Raw genomic sequence first — 15,798 nt, 5'->3', positions numbered from 1 at the left:
TGATGTGTGCTACGCGGCGAGTCTCGTTTTGGTTTTTGGTTTTGTTTCTGCCTGATGCGTAGCTGTCGTCGTGTCCCGGCGGGCAGGGACTAAATTTAAGCACGAAAAATGCTGCAGTTTTGACATCGAAAGGTAATTACCGGGATCATTGGAGTCGTTTGCGTAGTCGTGTAGAAAACATTTTATTTCACCGGAAGACGACCAATTCCTATTTATGTTCACATTTCCTGATAGATTAACATCCTGCCATCTTATTTCATGGTTAATATACATGTACAGGCTACCCGTGAATCAACAAAGGATTAAGTCTGACATATTTCATAAACCCTTCCATAGAAGCTCACATACTAAATTCACATACAGGCATGTGTTGTTGTTTTTTTCTTCTTCTTTGACATTTTACTCGCATTAAATGTTGAAGATCACACGTGAACACATCTCTTTTTTTTTTTTTTTTGGTGTCGATAAGACGTATGTATTTCGGGGACCTCGTCTACTCGGTTGCCGTGGAAACGCACGTTTTCTGTGATTCTGAGAGCCTTCAGGACTTCTCATCCATGCTGACTTAAAAAATGGACACGTGTGGAAGTATCATCATTAACATATCTTAGTGTTACATTTCACCTGTGAAAACATGAATTTCAGACATCCTCCTCACCCATTATTGTACTTTTATTATTATTTATTTCCGTTTTTTGACATTTAAAAGTGTCATTTTACTGTCATGGAAATCCACAGTTTCACTTTAACGTTAATATAAACTAAAAAAAAAAAAATTCTTCGTGACTGGTAAAGCAGCAACCTGGACGTCTGCCGTGAACAAAACCGTGGAACTGCAACGCCAGGCGTGGCGAGACGAGACGAGACAGACAAGTCAGGACGACAGATGCGCCAGAGTGAGGCGGCAGGTTCTTTACTTGTCCCGACCTTGGTCTTCGTTTTGTTTGCAGCCGTTATGAGGTGCTGAGATAATGAATCAGTTGTGGTATTTTTTCAAAGCACCTCAAAGTAAGATGGAAAACAAGATCTCTCATACGGTGTAATGTAGCTCGTTAGTCATCTCGCAAAATGCACCGCGGTGACGCCGAATCCCGATGATTATCTGTATTATTAGACAGAATTATTGTCCTTTCGCCGACTCCTCTCGGTCCTCTCATCTGTTATGTTCCTCCTCGTTTACGCAACCTCTAACCCCCCCTCCCGGCTCTCCTTCCCTTACCTCCTTAAGTCTTTTTTTTTTTTTTTACCTTTCCTGCTGCAGTCTTTCCATCCTACGTTCCTCCACTTGGGCAAAGTGACACATCGTGAACCTTTGTGCACAGCGAGGTCTCCTGGCCTGCAGTGGGCCGTTGCCACGGCGCTGCAGAATTGCTCACTGGCTGTGTTATCCAGCAACATGCTCTGACAAAAAAAAAAAAAAAAAAGGAAGTGTAATCGGGCGGGCAGCGCCGTGTGCACTGAAGCTTCAGCTTGTGCTCTCGTATCAGAGACTCTAATAAGAACAGACAATATTCTTCTGGAGGAGAAAATATATATATATCGCCCTTATTTTCAGGTACGGACTCGGGAAGGTAAACTTTCACTGACCTGAGTCGAGAGTTGTGAAACTCCTTGACAGAGACGGAGCGAGTCTTAATGTCTCATCGGGGTTTGTTGTTTTTCCTCCACCTTGCACTGAATGAGTAACCGAGTTTGCAGTTTCGGTGTCTGCCGTGGAGTTAACTTGCTTACCTTCCGAGCACAACAGCAGCAGCAACCACAAGTCCTGAAGCTACACTGTCCGTCTCACGGCTCACAGCACGAGGTCCGGTTGACATTCAGACCGGAGAGCTCAGCTCAACCAGAAGAAACGTGCATCATCACTGAGTTCAGGTTTTAGGTTCCAGTTTTTCAGTCTTCTTCTATCAAGTTGTTGTTTTAACGTGATAGAAAATATCAGGTTGTTGCTTTTCATTAGATTTACTGATTTTGGTGTAATTTGGCCTCTCCAATAAACCATAACCCTTTAATGTACAACGTGGGTCAAAAGTATTCTGTCTTTCATCGTTCACTATTCTGTGAATTCCTCAATGAATTTGTTTTTAATCATCACAAATCCTTATTTTCACTTTTCCTTTCAGAGTTTTCCTATAGAGGACATTCTTGTGTCACAGTGCACAACATGGCTCAAAAATGTTGATGATCATGCTTTGACTGAGGGTTTCTTTGCGTTGCAATTTATTTTATTATTTTATATATTTTTTACCACAGTCCATTATTGTTTGACCTCAAATCACTGCTAAAATAATAATTTGATCAAGATTATTATTAAAGTATGTCTTAATTAATTACACTTGCATACATGTGTCATTTTGGACGCAGGTGTGTAAACTTGATGCGGTGCTACAAAAATGTATTTTGTGAATGAAGACAATAATGCGGTAATCAAAAACAAGATATTTCATGAAAATTTGGAAAAGAAAAGAAAAGGTTTGCATCTGGTGCATTAAAGGGTTAAAAAGGTTCTTCACTGGTTTAGTTTAGGTTTTTTTTGGGGCGAAGAAGAAGCTGAGATCCAGACTTTTTAATACATCGTATAACTCCTAAAGCATTGAATTTCCAATCATGCACCCAGTAGCAGTCTTTTGTTGGACCCTCTAGTTGGTAATGCAGACTCTCTCTTATAAATTTGCAGTCTCGAAGGCCCGCCTCAGATAACCCCGGTGACGTCCTCTGAATATATTTTCTTCGGCTTAAGAAAGCTCCCGCAGCACGGCGGATATTATATAACAGTCTTCACAGGCTGAGCGGTTCTCCTCGTGATGAGTAAACCTCGTGTAAAATTGATGGTATTACCCTTCAAATTTACCTGAAATATTTGCAAAACAAATTAGTTCCAGGGTAGATTTTGTGCCGTAGCGGCGTGGCCGTGCTTTTTCTAAATAAATGGGGGGATTTTTTTTTCATTTCATTTTTCTGCACCTTATTTCTTCTGACTTCCCGCGAATGAAAATGCATCAAAAGGTATAGTCTCGCCTCGAGTCGTGTGATCAACCTCCTTAATGGTGTTTACAGCCACTGTCGGAAAAAAATCATACTACAGATGTGCAACTTTTTCGATGCAAGGAGAGACGGGTAACAATTAGGAAATGTCTCTCTAGCGGAAAAATGTTCCTTTAATTAATCACAAAAATATCTCTCCATCAAATATACTCACTTTGCATCACATCTCAGTTCACACACAAACATATGCGTATAATTTAATGCATGTGCATCACGTCACGTATTATTTTCACCATTTATTCAGTTTATTTTTCAGATTTTTTTTTTGTGAGATCCTGATTTTTTTTTTTTTTTTTTTCTAAAGCTATCATCAAAATTAAAAGAATTTTATCAGAGACCATTCAGGCTAAGGAACTGCAACTTTCAGATGCTTGTAAGACCACGTAAGAAGACGTTTTAGACTCGGTAGTAATACCCACATTTGCTACCGGACAGAATTTTAATACACGGTCTCAGAAATTTTCCAATTTGTGAATTAGGATGCGAGACGGAGCCCATACGCAAGATTATTTTGACCTCGAATTTGCTAAATTGCTACAATAAAACCAGGCTGTTAATGTGCAGACATATGCCTGCAATCTCCGTCAAGTCAATAAGTTCCATTGTGTTGAATTCATTGTGGTTTAGCCGCATTAACCATCGACACAGAGGTGATGAATCGATGACCCGAGATGAATCAGACCGACAGAGGTGAAGGTAAAGGTGCTTCATGCACGTTCCTTCAAAGATCCCCGAGATCCTACTGGGAGGGCCCCCTTTGGTTTCCAAAAATGTAACCTGCCTGGTCAAAGTTATGAGCCGAAGTATTGGGGGGAGGGGTGACGGCGAGTGCGGTGCCGAGATGAATTCATAATCAAAGCCCAGTAGGTGGTGCGGGCCTCAAAATGCATTGACCGATGCATTTTCTTTCGTTGAGGGATCCTATTCAAAGCGTTCATGAGACCTCGGGACGGAAGTTCTCGGCCCGATAATCGAAATGGTTCTTTGAATTAATCGGTGCTGTGTGTGTGTGCGTGTGCGCGTACGTACGTACTTTGTCGGCGTCTGACAGCCCTCGCTGCCGTCCCTGAATCTCAAGTCGCTCGCACGGTTAAGTCAAAGCGAAGATTAAGCGGAGGAATGCTTTTCAAGGAGGAACTGGCAGATTGTCAAGCCTGCTGAGAGACGTTGGGCAACTCATACATCTTGTTGTAGAGCAGATTGCGCTCGGTGGGGGGTGCACCTGGCATGTTTAACCCCACTGCCCAGGGCTCCTGTGAAATAAGAAGGGCGTCCGTCCAAAAACTGCTTTTTTTTTTTGGTGCTTATCGTTCCTTCCCCGCCGGCTCGGGGGACATTTTTTTCCTCATCGCATCAGAAGAGATAACGTGATGGATTTCTATGGAGCGGTGCCGAGTTTCCCGATCAGTGTGATGATGTCAAATTATAAAACGAGTCGAGATCCTTACGAACAGAGGAATTGAGATGTCATGACTCAGCGCGGAGCGTAATTTAGAAACAGATGCTCGGTTTGAAGAAGTTATGATTGGTGATGGTTTTTTTTTACCTCTGGATGAGCTGTTCTCAGTGTTTTTTGGTGCATAATTCCAGACACATTTGGCCACATGACGGAGCTTAGCTTCTCCAACTTTAAGTTTCCATTTTTGAAGGAAATTCAACAGCAACCTAAAACTGTCATCCACAATGTTCTTGAGAGGATAAAAAAACCAGGCCTGTATTTGCTTGACACCAGATAGAGATATATTTTGTGGATTTTTCATTTTGTATTTAAATTTTGCGTCTGCGCTTCCAGGAGCACCAGAGACAGCGACGCAGACGATGACGACGACGATCGCCGCGTGAGCCGAGGCTGCACCCTGCAGTACCAGCGGGCCCTGGTGAAGGTGCTGACCCAGTTCCACACCACCTCCACCGAGGGCACCGACCAGGTGATCACCATGCTGGGACCCGACTGGCAGGTGGACGTCACCGACCTGGTCCAGGACTCGCTGAAGGTGGCCGACCCCAGGATAGCGGAGCTGATGGACAGGACGATCCTGGTGGGCCTGGAGCTGGGGTCCAGCACGCTGAAGGTAAACTCGTTTACACGTCACGGCCCTGTAGATGAAGAAAGATACGTCTGAGTGAGAAGTGTGGTGTTCCCTGAAGGTGCTTTGCGGAAAAAAAAATCCCACACAAAATGGAGGTTGAGGGAAAAAGAACCTTTGCAGGCTCATCATAATGGACACGAATTGCATCCAAAATCCCACCACTTCTTCTCTGTTGGGTTGCACAGTGGTTATTTATCAGAGGCAGATGCAGCACATATCCTATGACATCGCACGGTTTGAGCTTTCCAACAATCCCAGTACCTCATTTGCGTGACAAAGCATTGCAAAGAAATTTGACTTTAAAGTTGCATCAAATTTAATCGCGTCCATCTTCACGCCCGCTACTCCCAATTTTTTTTTTTTTTTACTTGATGTAAAGGCTAATATACAAAATCTTATCTTATCTAAAAGTATTATCAAATCAGATGATGAAAGTTTTAGATAACCTAGACTGTCCTGAAAAAAACAAGATATGGTATAAATAGTTGGCCCCTATCATGACCAAGTTATGATCTTAAAAGTGAAGGTAATAGCTCGGGGTTCAAAGGGTTGAAGGATAACGCTACAACTTGGGTCTCATTTCGTAGTTTTGCTGGTTACCTCTCTTGGTTATGATAACATTTCACTTCGGACCAAAGTAACAACAGACTCAGATGGGACAAGAAACTCAAGCAGGCAATTCGACAGGCTGTAAAAAAAAAAAAAAGGCAACTGTTTCCCAAAATAATCTAAAGTGAGCAAACGTCCGCAATAATCCATCATTACTGAGGTGAACCCGGCGCATGCAGCTTGATCAAAGCAGTCGATAAGCTGTGATGGATGGCTGCGACACACAGATTGGCCGGTAATGTTTAGTGTTCATCCTTTTTTTTTGGTTTTCTCTGTGATTAAAACCCTTGTTAAACCGTTTGATGGCCAGTTTTTCTTCTCCCTTTTTTGCCGCACATCTCGGCAGTTAACTTATCGACTGAGTGACGGCGTAAACGATGACAGTAATACTGAAGTTGTAACAAAAAAAAGGATTTATCTTTTTTTTTTTTTTTTTTTACAACTTACATATCCTCTTCCCTTTTCACCTTTTCTCCGTGTCACCTCTGTGCGTCTGTTACGAAACAATAACCTGTTGCTCTGTAAATGTACGTCGCCGTCGCCGCCGTCCGCTGTTCTCAAGTTAAAGAGCTCCCCTGACATAAAGTGCATGTAAATGCACCAGCCGAGACAGGTTCAGAAGTCCTTATAAAGGAGGCAGAGCAAGTTATTACTCCTGGGCTGTGATTTACCGACGCTTCACTGGTCATTTATGGGGACGGAGAGAAGTAACGCTTGGTGAGAGTTTTGATCGCCGTGAAAGATCACAGTCTCAGCCTGTCAGGAGGAAGAATAGTTCCCTGATTGATGCATCTGATGATGGCAAAACAAGGAGGAAAGATATAAGTCACCCATCCATCATTTTAAATGAGCAATGGATCACTTATAATCTGTTGAAGGGTATGAATAATTATACATCGATTTACGACCAGATGTAGCTTGCCACATTGTCTTTTAGCAATTGGATTAAATAAATAAATAAGGAGTGAAGAAATGATCTCATCCTTCAAACAACTTTTAAAGCTTGTGGACTGGATCCAGAACGGCTTGATCGAGCTGGTCTGGAGATGTTAGATTAGTCAAAACTAATGGATCTGGGCTGCACTGATCTTGAAACAAAGATATGAGTCTTCTTTAATCTTTTAAGTGGTCCGGGTGCGTCTGCAATTTCTCTACGGACGTGAACGGAGAGCGCACATCAAATTTAGAGTCAAACTCGGTTAATCCGAAATGGAGACCTTCAAAATGCTCCGGAAAGCTTATGGCAATGAAAGCGGTGAGTCCGGAGAGCCGTTTTGAGTGGAAGAACGTCACAGAGCAACAACCGACAAAAAAAAAAAAAAAAAAAGGTGCCTCAGGGTCAGACGGTCAACACCGAGTTCTACTTTGACGCTCTTGAGGGGAAAACATTTGCTGCAAACCGCCTGAAGTGTGGCGCCGTGTCTCCATCACCTCCTGGTGGAGGTTATAGCTTCCTCCTGCTCAGTGCACTTCAACGTGCTGCGCTCAGTTAGCGTGCAACAGGATCGGTCTCTGAACTTTTTGATTTTAACTGGTCATAATTCAAAGTACCTGACCTGATGACAAACGGTGCAAAATACAGTTCATCCAGAGGGGAAGCCTGAATGTCTGCATTCAATTTGACAACAATCCATCTGGGTTACAGTTTACTCAAAACTACAAATGTGAACCTCATGTTGGCGTTACATGAAAAAAATAGAGATTGATTCAAATCCAAAGCATCCAGAACCATGACTGGACAAAGCGAATTTATTAATCTTTCAAAGCTGAGGTAGAAAAATAGTTAAAAAAAACACTGACCTGTTAGTGGCACCAGATAAAAAAAAGTACAACCTCACTGCCATCGTGTCCAATAAAATCCAGGACAGCTTCTATTTACAGTTGAATGTCATTCCCAATTTATTCGGTCGTAAGTCAAAGTTCCCAGCAGGACACCACCTCATTATAAAAGAAGTCAGAGGTCATTGGCCAGTGCAGACAAATTGAAACTCCCCAGCTGCTCCAAAACTTTACCTCCTGCACCTGCAGCCCAGCGGGTGTTCGTGAACGGCTGAGAACTGCAAAGTAAAGAAACCTCTGTGAAAAAAGTCCGACGTTAAAACGCCACGCAGGCAACCGAAACCGCTCTCCGCAGACTCGCTGTCCGTTCAGCATGAATGATTGATGGTTTACAAAACTCAAATTACAAAGAGGATCCCCAGTTCTCTGGGCGTCCTTTACAAGAACCGTTAAATTGTTATGCTGATTTTTGTGAAAATGAACAGTATATAGCTCAACAATAGTCCTCCTGCTGGATTTTTTTTTTCAGTCTGTCGGAGGATATGAATTAGTCTTCGAGTCTTACGAGACTGATTCAAATTGTTTGCCAGCTGATGAATATGAATAGAGAGAGGAAGCAGCTTTTTGTCCATTTATTATATTTCAGAGAAGTCATTTGATTTCTCTTTTTGTGTCGGAGCGGCTGATGATTGCCGCGTGAATTAAGTCTTGAACTTCACTTGCGTTTGATAGGTCTCTTTAGGGCAAAACGCAGGGCAAAGTATGTGAGAGTTAGAGGTTTAATTACATACGTAGCACATATTAAATATTGTGTAAATTATATTCTAAGTTCGAGGGGCAAAATGATGACTTTCTAAGAACCCACTGAACCTGCTGGGAGTTGGGGTCTTAATCCAGAGGATTACTGAACAATAGCCGCTCCTCAAAGGCAAAATCCAGACTTGGACAGAATTTGGCTGCTCGTCCTCAGATCGGAGATCATTCTGTTAACATCTGCAAACATGCAATCATCCAGCGACCGCCGGTGGAACGGAAATAAAAGAAATGGTGTAATCTGCAGAATCTTTCATCAATATTAATGATGTAGGAACAGCGTGTGCATTTGCCTTTAAGATCCACTTCAATCATCTCGAGACGACAACATTTAAACAGGGATCACATCGTTGACATGTCACTCAATTAGAAGAAAATACCAAGAGCTGGGGGGGATTTGTTTTTAATAAGTATGCAGCACCAGAAGCTCAACCCCCAGCATATAGGCCTATACAACTACATCCGTCTCTTTTGTGCAAACCATAGTCAAACTCTTCAAATATAATCACATATTTTTTTAAAGATAGACTTAATTTAAGAAGCTCTATAGTTTAAAAAAAAAAAGCACTATTAAAGTCTCTTAGTTCATTTTTACTCACCAAATGATCAAATGCAACTTTCAAATCAGACATGTACTCAAATATTCAGGCATATAGGGACGAGGATACACAAGCCCCGAGGTGAAAATACATGAGCACATCATTTTATGTAACTTGTAAACAAAGTTCCAAAACTTCTACCCATAAACTGTAATTAAAAAAAGCGGATCTTCCGGGTCTGAAAATTAAAACTACGTTTCTTTAACTGCAATACCAGCGAGGGCCACTAGAGGTTGGCTCCAAAAAAAAGCCTCCGGTTCCACAGACTCCCATTCAACTTATTTCATGAAATACAAAGTCAATACAAGTCAATTTGGTGTTGATCACTAAAGTTACTCCTTCTTATTTGTTTTCTGGCGGTCAATCAGAAAATAGCTTCAGCGTTAATTAGATATTGGGCCTCAAAAAGCAGTATATTTAGGGGCATGTCTGTTTGATTGACAGGCCTGTGGTTCAGTCAGATTCCTGCTATGGGTGGGCGGTGGCCTAGCGTCCTCGAGTTCCCAATCAGATCGAGTCAGATTCAGCTCCGCCCCAGGGCGGCCAAATATGGTCACTTCCTGCTCCAAACCAATAGGTGACATCACTGTTGCTGCTCGCTTCCAGTAGAGTTTCATGACCCAGGACATTCGTCATATCATTTCCCCTCTTTCTGTCTCTATATACTTTGATGTGTCCAATAACGTTGAAAATGCCCCCCCCTTCACCCCGAAGACAGTAATTCTCTCAAAAGTGCCTATCAGGGACCGGCCGTTCCGCTGCAGGGCCCTGCGGTTGCTGAGGGAGCTCTCGCCCTGCGGCGGGGGGGGGGGTGTACAGGTTTATGTCGCAGCTGTTGCACCCACTCCCTCTGCAGTGTGGGAAGCTGTGTAATTGCCTGAAAGTTTACACAACGGTTGAAGTTGCAAGCGAGGGTCATGTTTCCACTTTCCGCCGGCGCTTTCGAGAAGTATTACGTTTGTATTTCATCAGTTCATCCTCTTGGAAGAGAAGCACTTTCTGTTTTGTGCAAACAAGCATAAAGAGGCAAGATACATCTCGGTGCTTGTCAGCGTTAATTACCCTGATGGGAAGCATAATGAAAAACGGCCGTCATTTCAACAAGATGAAGGCTGGAGCTGGTAGAAGTCAGAGGAAATTAACCTGTCATTTAAGTCCAGAAAAAAGTTGACCAAGGTTCAATTCAGTGAAACCTCCTGAATATTAAACTCTTATCTTATTTGAAGTTGTCTTTATTCTGTCTGATGCTGTTAACTGAGGCTTCCTGTAAGAGGCTTTACACGTGTGCTACTTTATAAATCCATTTTAGCAAAGAAAACAAAAAAGTTTGAAAACAACCAGATATATTTAAATAGTGTACATAACAGTATATATAAACTGATCCTGAAGTATTTGCGGCTTTAAATTCACTGTATTCCTTAATTTGTTGTCCCGAAATAGAAAATCTAATTTTAGAGAGTGCACAACAACTCGTTTGACTTTTCTTTGTGCCACAACAAAATGACAGTGGTGTGATATTTATTTATTTGTTTGTTTTCCTATTTGCATTACAAGTGAATTTCCAGCTGGGTGAAGCTGTATGTGTACTCAGAGATAAAAAAAAATAAATAAATAAATTTAAAAAAAACATCGTCTTCCCGAGCAGCAGCACGAAACAACAGTTTGACTCTGAGAAAAAATGTAAAGGGCTCTCAGTGCGCCGGGTTCATATAATGTCATATTCTGTTTGATAAGATTTCCCAGCAGTCTCAAAATCAGGCAAAAAGACATTATTCTTGGGACGTACAGTGTGAATCCAGCATCTCAATTAGAGGCAACGGCGTGTCCTTACACGATATCGATGTACTTTTAGATAGAACCTCAGTCGGTGCAACTTTAACTTTCAACCAGCAAGTTTCTTTCAAAGTAATACATCGTAATCAAAATCTTACTGAAGGTTTCTATTGCAGATTCCTGCATTGCAGAGCTCAGCTTTCAGCTTCGCTTTAAAAAATTTTTTTAAAAAAATCGTACCAATGATCCGTTCTCGAGGTCGTTTCAGAGCCGGGGCCTCCAACTCGTAGCTCCACTCGTTTCCGAGTAGATCGCAGGAGATTCAAACAATATGCAATATTGCAACCTGTCCAAGAGAATAACGATTAAGGAGTGCAGCAGAGGTTGAGGCTCCGCCCACAGTGAGACACACAGAGATCAGAGGACAGAAACACAGCAGAGACTCTCACACTGAGCTGGGAAGAAAACGGGGTGCTCATTAATTAGGTAATTAACATGAATACTATATTTTCGCCGGACTGCAACAGCGGGGCGGAGCCATTAGGCTGAATGCCACGACTTTTCAAATTAAAAGCCCTCCAGTTTCACACAAGGTCAGGCCGTATACTAGGTTTTGACTTGGACATGTGTTTCCTTCAGGAGGCGCAGGGGGTCCCAATCGAAGAGGAAACACTGGATTTTCATTGTTAATTCTTATATTAGAAGGTTTTATTCGATGATTTGACACGTTTCATTACATCTGTGTCATTGTATATACAGAAAATAAAGAAAATACCTCCCATTCGGAAACGTAAAGAAATGCACACAGGAACAAAAAACATGCGCATGCTATTGAATTTAAGCTGTTGTGATACAAAATGTGTGTGTTGAGTATCAATTCGTTATTGTTGACTGAAAAGAAGCTTATTCAGCTGGTTTGGGTGGAGCTCAGCTATGTGAATAAATGTTACTACACATGAGTAGCTCTCGGACACTTTTATTTTGTCGAAGTAGCTCGGAGGGGTGGGGGGGGGGGGGCTCAGAGACCCCTTGTTTATAGTCACCTTCTCCAAACTGTTGTAATTTTCTGTGGATGCGTGAGGATGCTTCATCGGCTGAAAGGTGACCCAGGTGTGTTTCCGCCACGGTGGACAGTCGGCATCCACGAAAGCCGATATTCTGCTGCACTTTACACCCAAAGTATGATTTATCGAAGGCGAGATTTGAAGAGAGAAGCGTGGAGGCGCAGTTAGGACGAGATAATGCAGTGCGATGCAAGTAATACGCACTCGCATGAGCGAGTGCTCAGCCGTGTTTGGTGAAGGAGCTCCGCTGGTCAGTGTCAGACTACCGTTCGGACTCATTGATCTCCCGTCTGCCTGTGAAATAGAGTCGCCGCCGTGGCCGCCGCCTCCCGACGTGACGCCACGCTCAGCTTCACATCACGTATGCTCAACGGTGACAGCAGCTCTCGGCGTAGGAACATGTAAAGCATCCCCCCCCCCCTTCACTTCCCCCACCTGCAGCACCGATGACAAATTCAACCCGGGAGCTCGGCCGGAAGGAGCCGCACAACTTCAGCTGATGTCTTCGCTCCGCCAGAGAGCAGTGCAGATGGCAGACATTGTCATTCACTACTTACTGTAGCTGGAAATCAGTATTTATCTCAGACTGTTAAATCTGGTCACGACAGCTCTGTTTACGCTCAGGTGTCACCCACCAACAACTCACTCCAGAATATTTTTTGTTAAATGTAAGCAGCTTTTCTTTCTTTTTTCCCCTCTTCAATCAGATTTTTTATTTTTTATTTTTTTTATTTTTTAAAAACAATGCCAAAAGAATCTAGTAATAAATAAAATCGGCCTCTCCTTTTAAAAGCACAGTAAAGCAGCGGCCACACTGGCAGGAAAACAGTCGGTAAAAAAATAAAAATAAATAAAAAGCTGTCTGTGTTCGCAGGTGGTAAACCAGGGACGGATCACGTTGCCACAGCAGCGCCTCAGCTTATTGCCGCAGTGAATCCTGTTCATGTTCAGTCAAGTTTGTCCTGACAAATCACTGTGAGATCGGACATATTTTTAGCCACGCTCCCAGCACGGGTCCACAGATTGCCAGGATGTGACTACTGTGTTGCAGACTGAACAGCCCCTCGAATGGATTCCCATTGAATTTAAAGAATAGAAAGTTCATAGTTTTAGGTGAAATGTCACGATAACTTTCGGATGCATTGCCATTAAATCGTTTACAGACAGGCAGAATGAGCTTTTAACAACTCTGATTGCCCCTTGAATTCCTTTTCTAAACTGAAATAACATCCCTAAATTCAGTCCGTAACATCTCCACAGCTGTGAGGCCAAAATGAGCAACCCCTGTTAAGTGTCCTCGTCGCCATCACCGGGTCGGAGATCTGAAAATCCTTCACCTAATAGGAACTAGAAATTGTGAAAAACAACCTGAGAAAACTAAGTGAGTAAACTCTGATGTTAAAACTGTTTTAAAAATGTTTACCTGCAATTTGATGCAACAGAAATGAAGCACAACAACCCTGCGTCAGTTTCTGTCATAGTCGTATACTAGACGACGTATTCGCTACGTTTGTGTGAACTCTCTCCAACCCCTTTAAAATCGAATGCAGGTTTCCTTCTAATAAAACATCCAGTTTCGTTCCAGGACAGAGACTTGTTTAATTTCCATCTACCTGTAAAATTGATCACGTTCTCACCAGCTGTACTTTTCTGTTTCTAATTAGCTCAGTGTGCTAACACGCCAATCCGTTGACCTCGATAAATATTCTGCGAGATGAGGAGGAGATAGTTAGAAGACAAGAATACGACCCAAATCATCTCCTGTTGCTTTTCGTTCAGTCGCTACTTTACCTCGTTATCACATCATCAACAATACGCCTTCTGTTTACACTCGCTGGATGCAACACGTTGCAGCGTCGTTCTGTTGGGGGGGATTTGTTTTTTTTTTCCTGTAGATGTTGTGGGGAACTTGGGAAATCAGTAACTGTGGCAAAAGAAAATGAGGCAATCTGAATGAAAACGAAAACCAAATAGCTGCACTTTGTTAGCAAATGCACCCCGGAATACAGCACAAACATGGCAAACTGATAACAGTAAGGGGGAAAATCTTTCTCCTGGGTTTTCATTTTTAATGTGATAAAAGCCTGTTGGAAGCTTATTTTCCCTCTGAAATTACTAACAGTTCTCACCCCTGAGTATTATTTTGAAAATCAGGAGTGCATCAGTGCCAACAGATTAAATAATAAACTTAACTGGAGCTGCACTCAGTTTATATCTATCAGATTTTTTTTTTTTTTTACAGACCTTCAGGACCGGACTGAAGCTTCTGCAGCTCCCGTTCATTCCGATTATTAATAGATTCAAAGCTGACCGTTTCAATTAAACTGAATGCCAAAACTTTCTTAGCCTACAAATGAACTATTTTCAGCTTCAAACAATGAAAAATTTATGAAATTCAAACTCTCAGATCGTGTTGACTAAACTGCCCTAAAAAAAAAAGAAAAGAAAGTAACTTTATCTCACAGAAGAAAGATGAGAGCAGAAGTGTGAAAATGAGCTCGTCCTCTGAACTCACAACACTTTAATACGAGACGGAAACATTTTAGTGAATCAAGGCGTTTTGGTGATCATTTATTGATCACGTGGGACTGTGAATTCCTTAATGATTCAATTAGGAATAGGTCACAAAAGGGCAGAAATTTTCGTCAGGTCGGTTCCTCTCGTTAACTTTAGAAACATTTCCACCCGCATCAGAGTAACAGAAAAAAAAAACATGCATTTCAAAAACTTAGTTTTGAATTAGGTCTCCAAACATCCGTCCTTTCGATTTTCGTGAGTGCAATATCTCGTCAATGCCTTGAGGAAATTTCTTTAAATTTGGTACAAATGTTCTCTTGGACTTAAAAATCAACTGATTCAATTTTGGCAGTTGAAGGTTACTGAGACATGTTTCTGGCCATAACTCAACAATTCATACTTTAATTCTTGAAAAACTTCACCTAAATGCCTAAAAGGATCAAATGACACACGTGATTGCAATTTATATCCTTTTGCTGTGCAAAACAAAAACAGCACTTTTCTGGCCACTAATCAACACCATAACTCAGGAACAGAAGGGGTGCGAAGCGTCCACGTTTTGGAACTTGTAGCTCCTTTGCAGCAGCATCTATATTTGAAGCCACCGTCGACTGTCGTGGCTCCAGCGTCTGTGTCCTTTCAGAATTAGCTCGAAATGTCTTTAAAGTCTTCCCAAACATATATTATAGGGGTCCTAAAAGGTGATTGATTGGCGGAGGCACACAACTATGAGGTGGCAATTCTATTTATTTATTTTTCTGTCCTCTCGTTGTACGACTGGCAATGGTGGGTGGAAACTGCTATGAGACCTTTTATCTAAAAATATCATTGGATACTGCTCTTTTCCCAAAATGTGAGGTTGGCTTCTCCTTGTTTTATTATAGATATGTCTTTTATTATTTTATTTTATTATGTACAATATATTATATTTACATTTTTTTTTGGTTCAGTTGAGACGAAGAATTTGTCGACATGTATAATATACATACGGTCTACATGTGTCAAGTGAATCACCAAAAATAGTGGAAACAGTCGGAGGTTCAAACTGTGAAATCAAACTTTTGACTGCAGCACCTGATCTGTAGAGGCAAAGATATTTTTTGTTTTTAAATATCCCTGAAATTAGATAAATGACAGCTGAGGAATAAAAGCCAACACGCTTTGATACGTTTTCCGCGTCGATCATAACCTGGAACGAGATTAGTTTCTGTGATTACATTTCTTAGTTTATACAACCAATGTACAATACGGTACGTGTTTTGAGTTGTGTTTTGACATTTGGACGTAAATCGACGATATCGATTTTTAACAGTGTTAGATTTTCTTTTTTAGTCACTTTAATTGGCCCTTGAAAATATCAGCCACGGCTGAATGAAACTTCAAACAGCAGAAAATCAATTGTGAGCAAACAGTTTTCGGCGGCGGAGTCGTACTCCGTCTGACCTCAGGAGGATTTATGATCAGACGTGTTCGTACACATGAAACTGACTTCTTTCTGCTCGCGACACATGC

The 15,798-nt window shown here is 41.8% G+C and overlaps 1 protein-coding gene across 2 annotated transcripts in view; it reads left to right on the top strand.

The window, feature by feature from the left end:
* The window catches only part of tmem132e (transmembrane protein 132E), a 323,618-nt gene that overhangs the window by 296,184 nt on the left and 11,636 nt on the right, over positions 1-15,798 (top strand). For both annotated transcript variants that reach the window (XM_069716079.1, XM_069716071.1), the window contains exon 7: positions 4,835-5,114. In XM_069716079.1, coding sequence (XP_069572180.1) covers positions 4,835-5,114 — 280 coding nt within the window. The remainder of the gene's footprint in view (positions 1-4,834; positions 5,115-15,798) is intronic.

This window comes from Brachyistius frenatus, unplaced genomic scaffold, assembly GCF_029030835.1.
Source record: "Brachyistius frenatus isolate BFR_SWC_R1_liver_20210118 unplaced genomic scaffold, ASM2903083v1 Contig_5, whole genome shotgun sequence".
In the NCBI taxonomy this organism is placed as follows: domain Eukaryota; kingdom Metazoa; phylum Chordata; class Actinopteri; family Embiotocidae; genus Brachyistius; species Brachyistius frenatus.
This window is presented reverse-complemented; position numbering and strand designations above follow the sequence as displayed.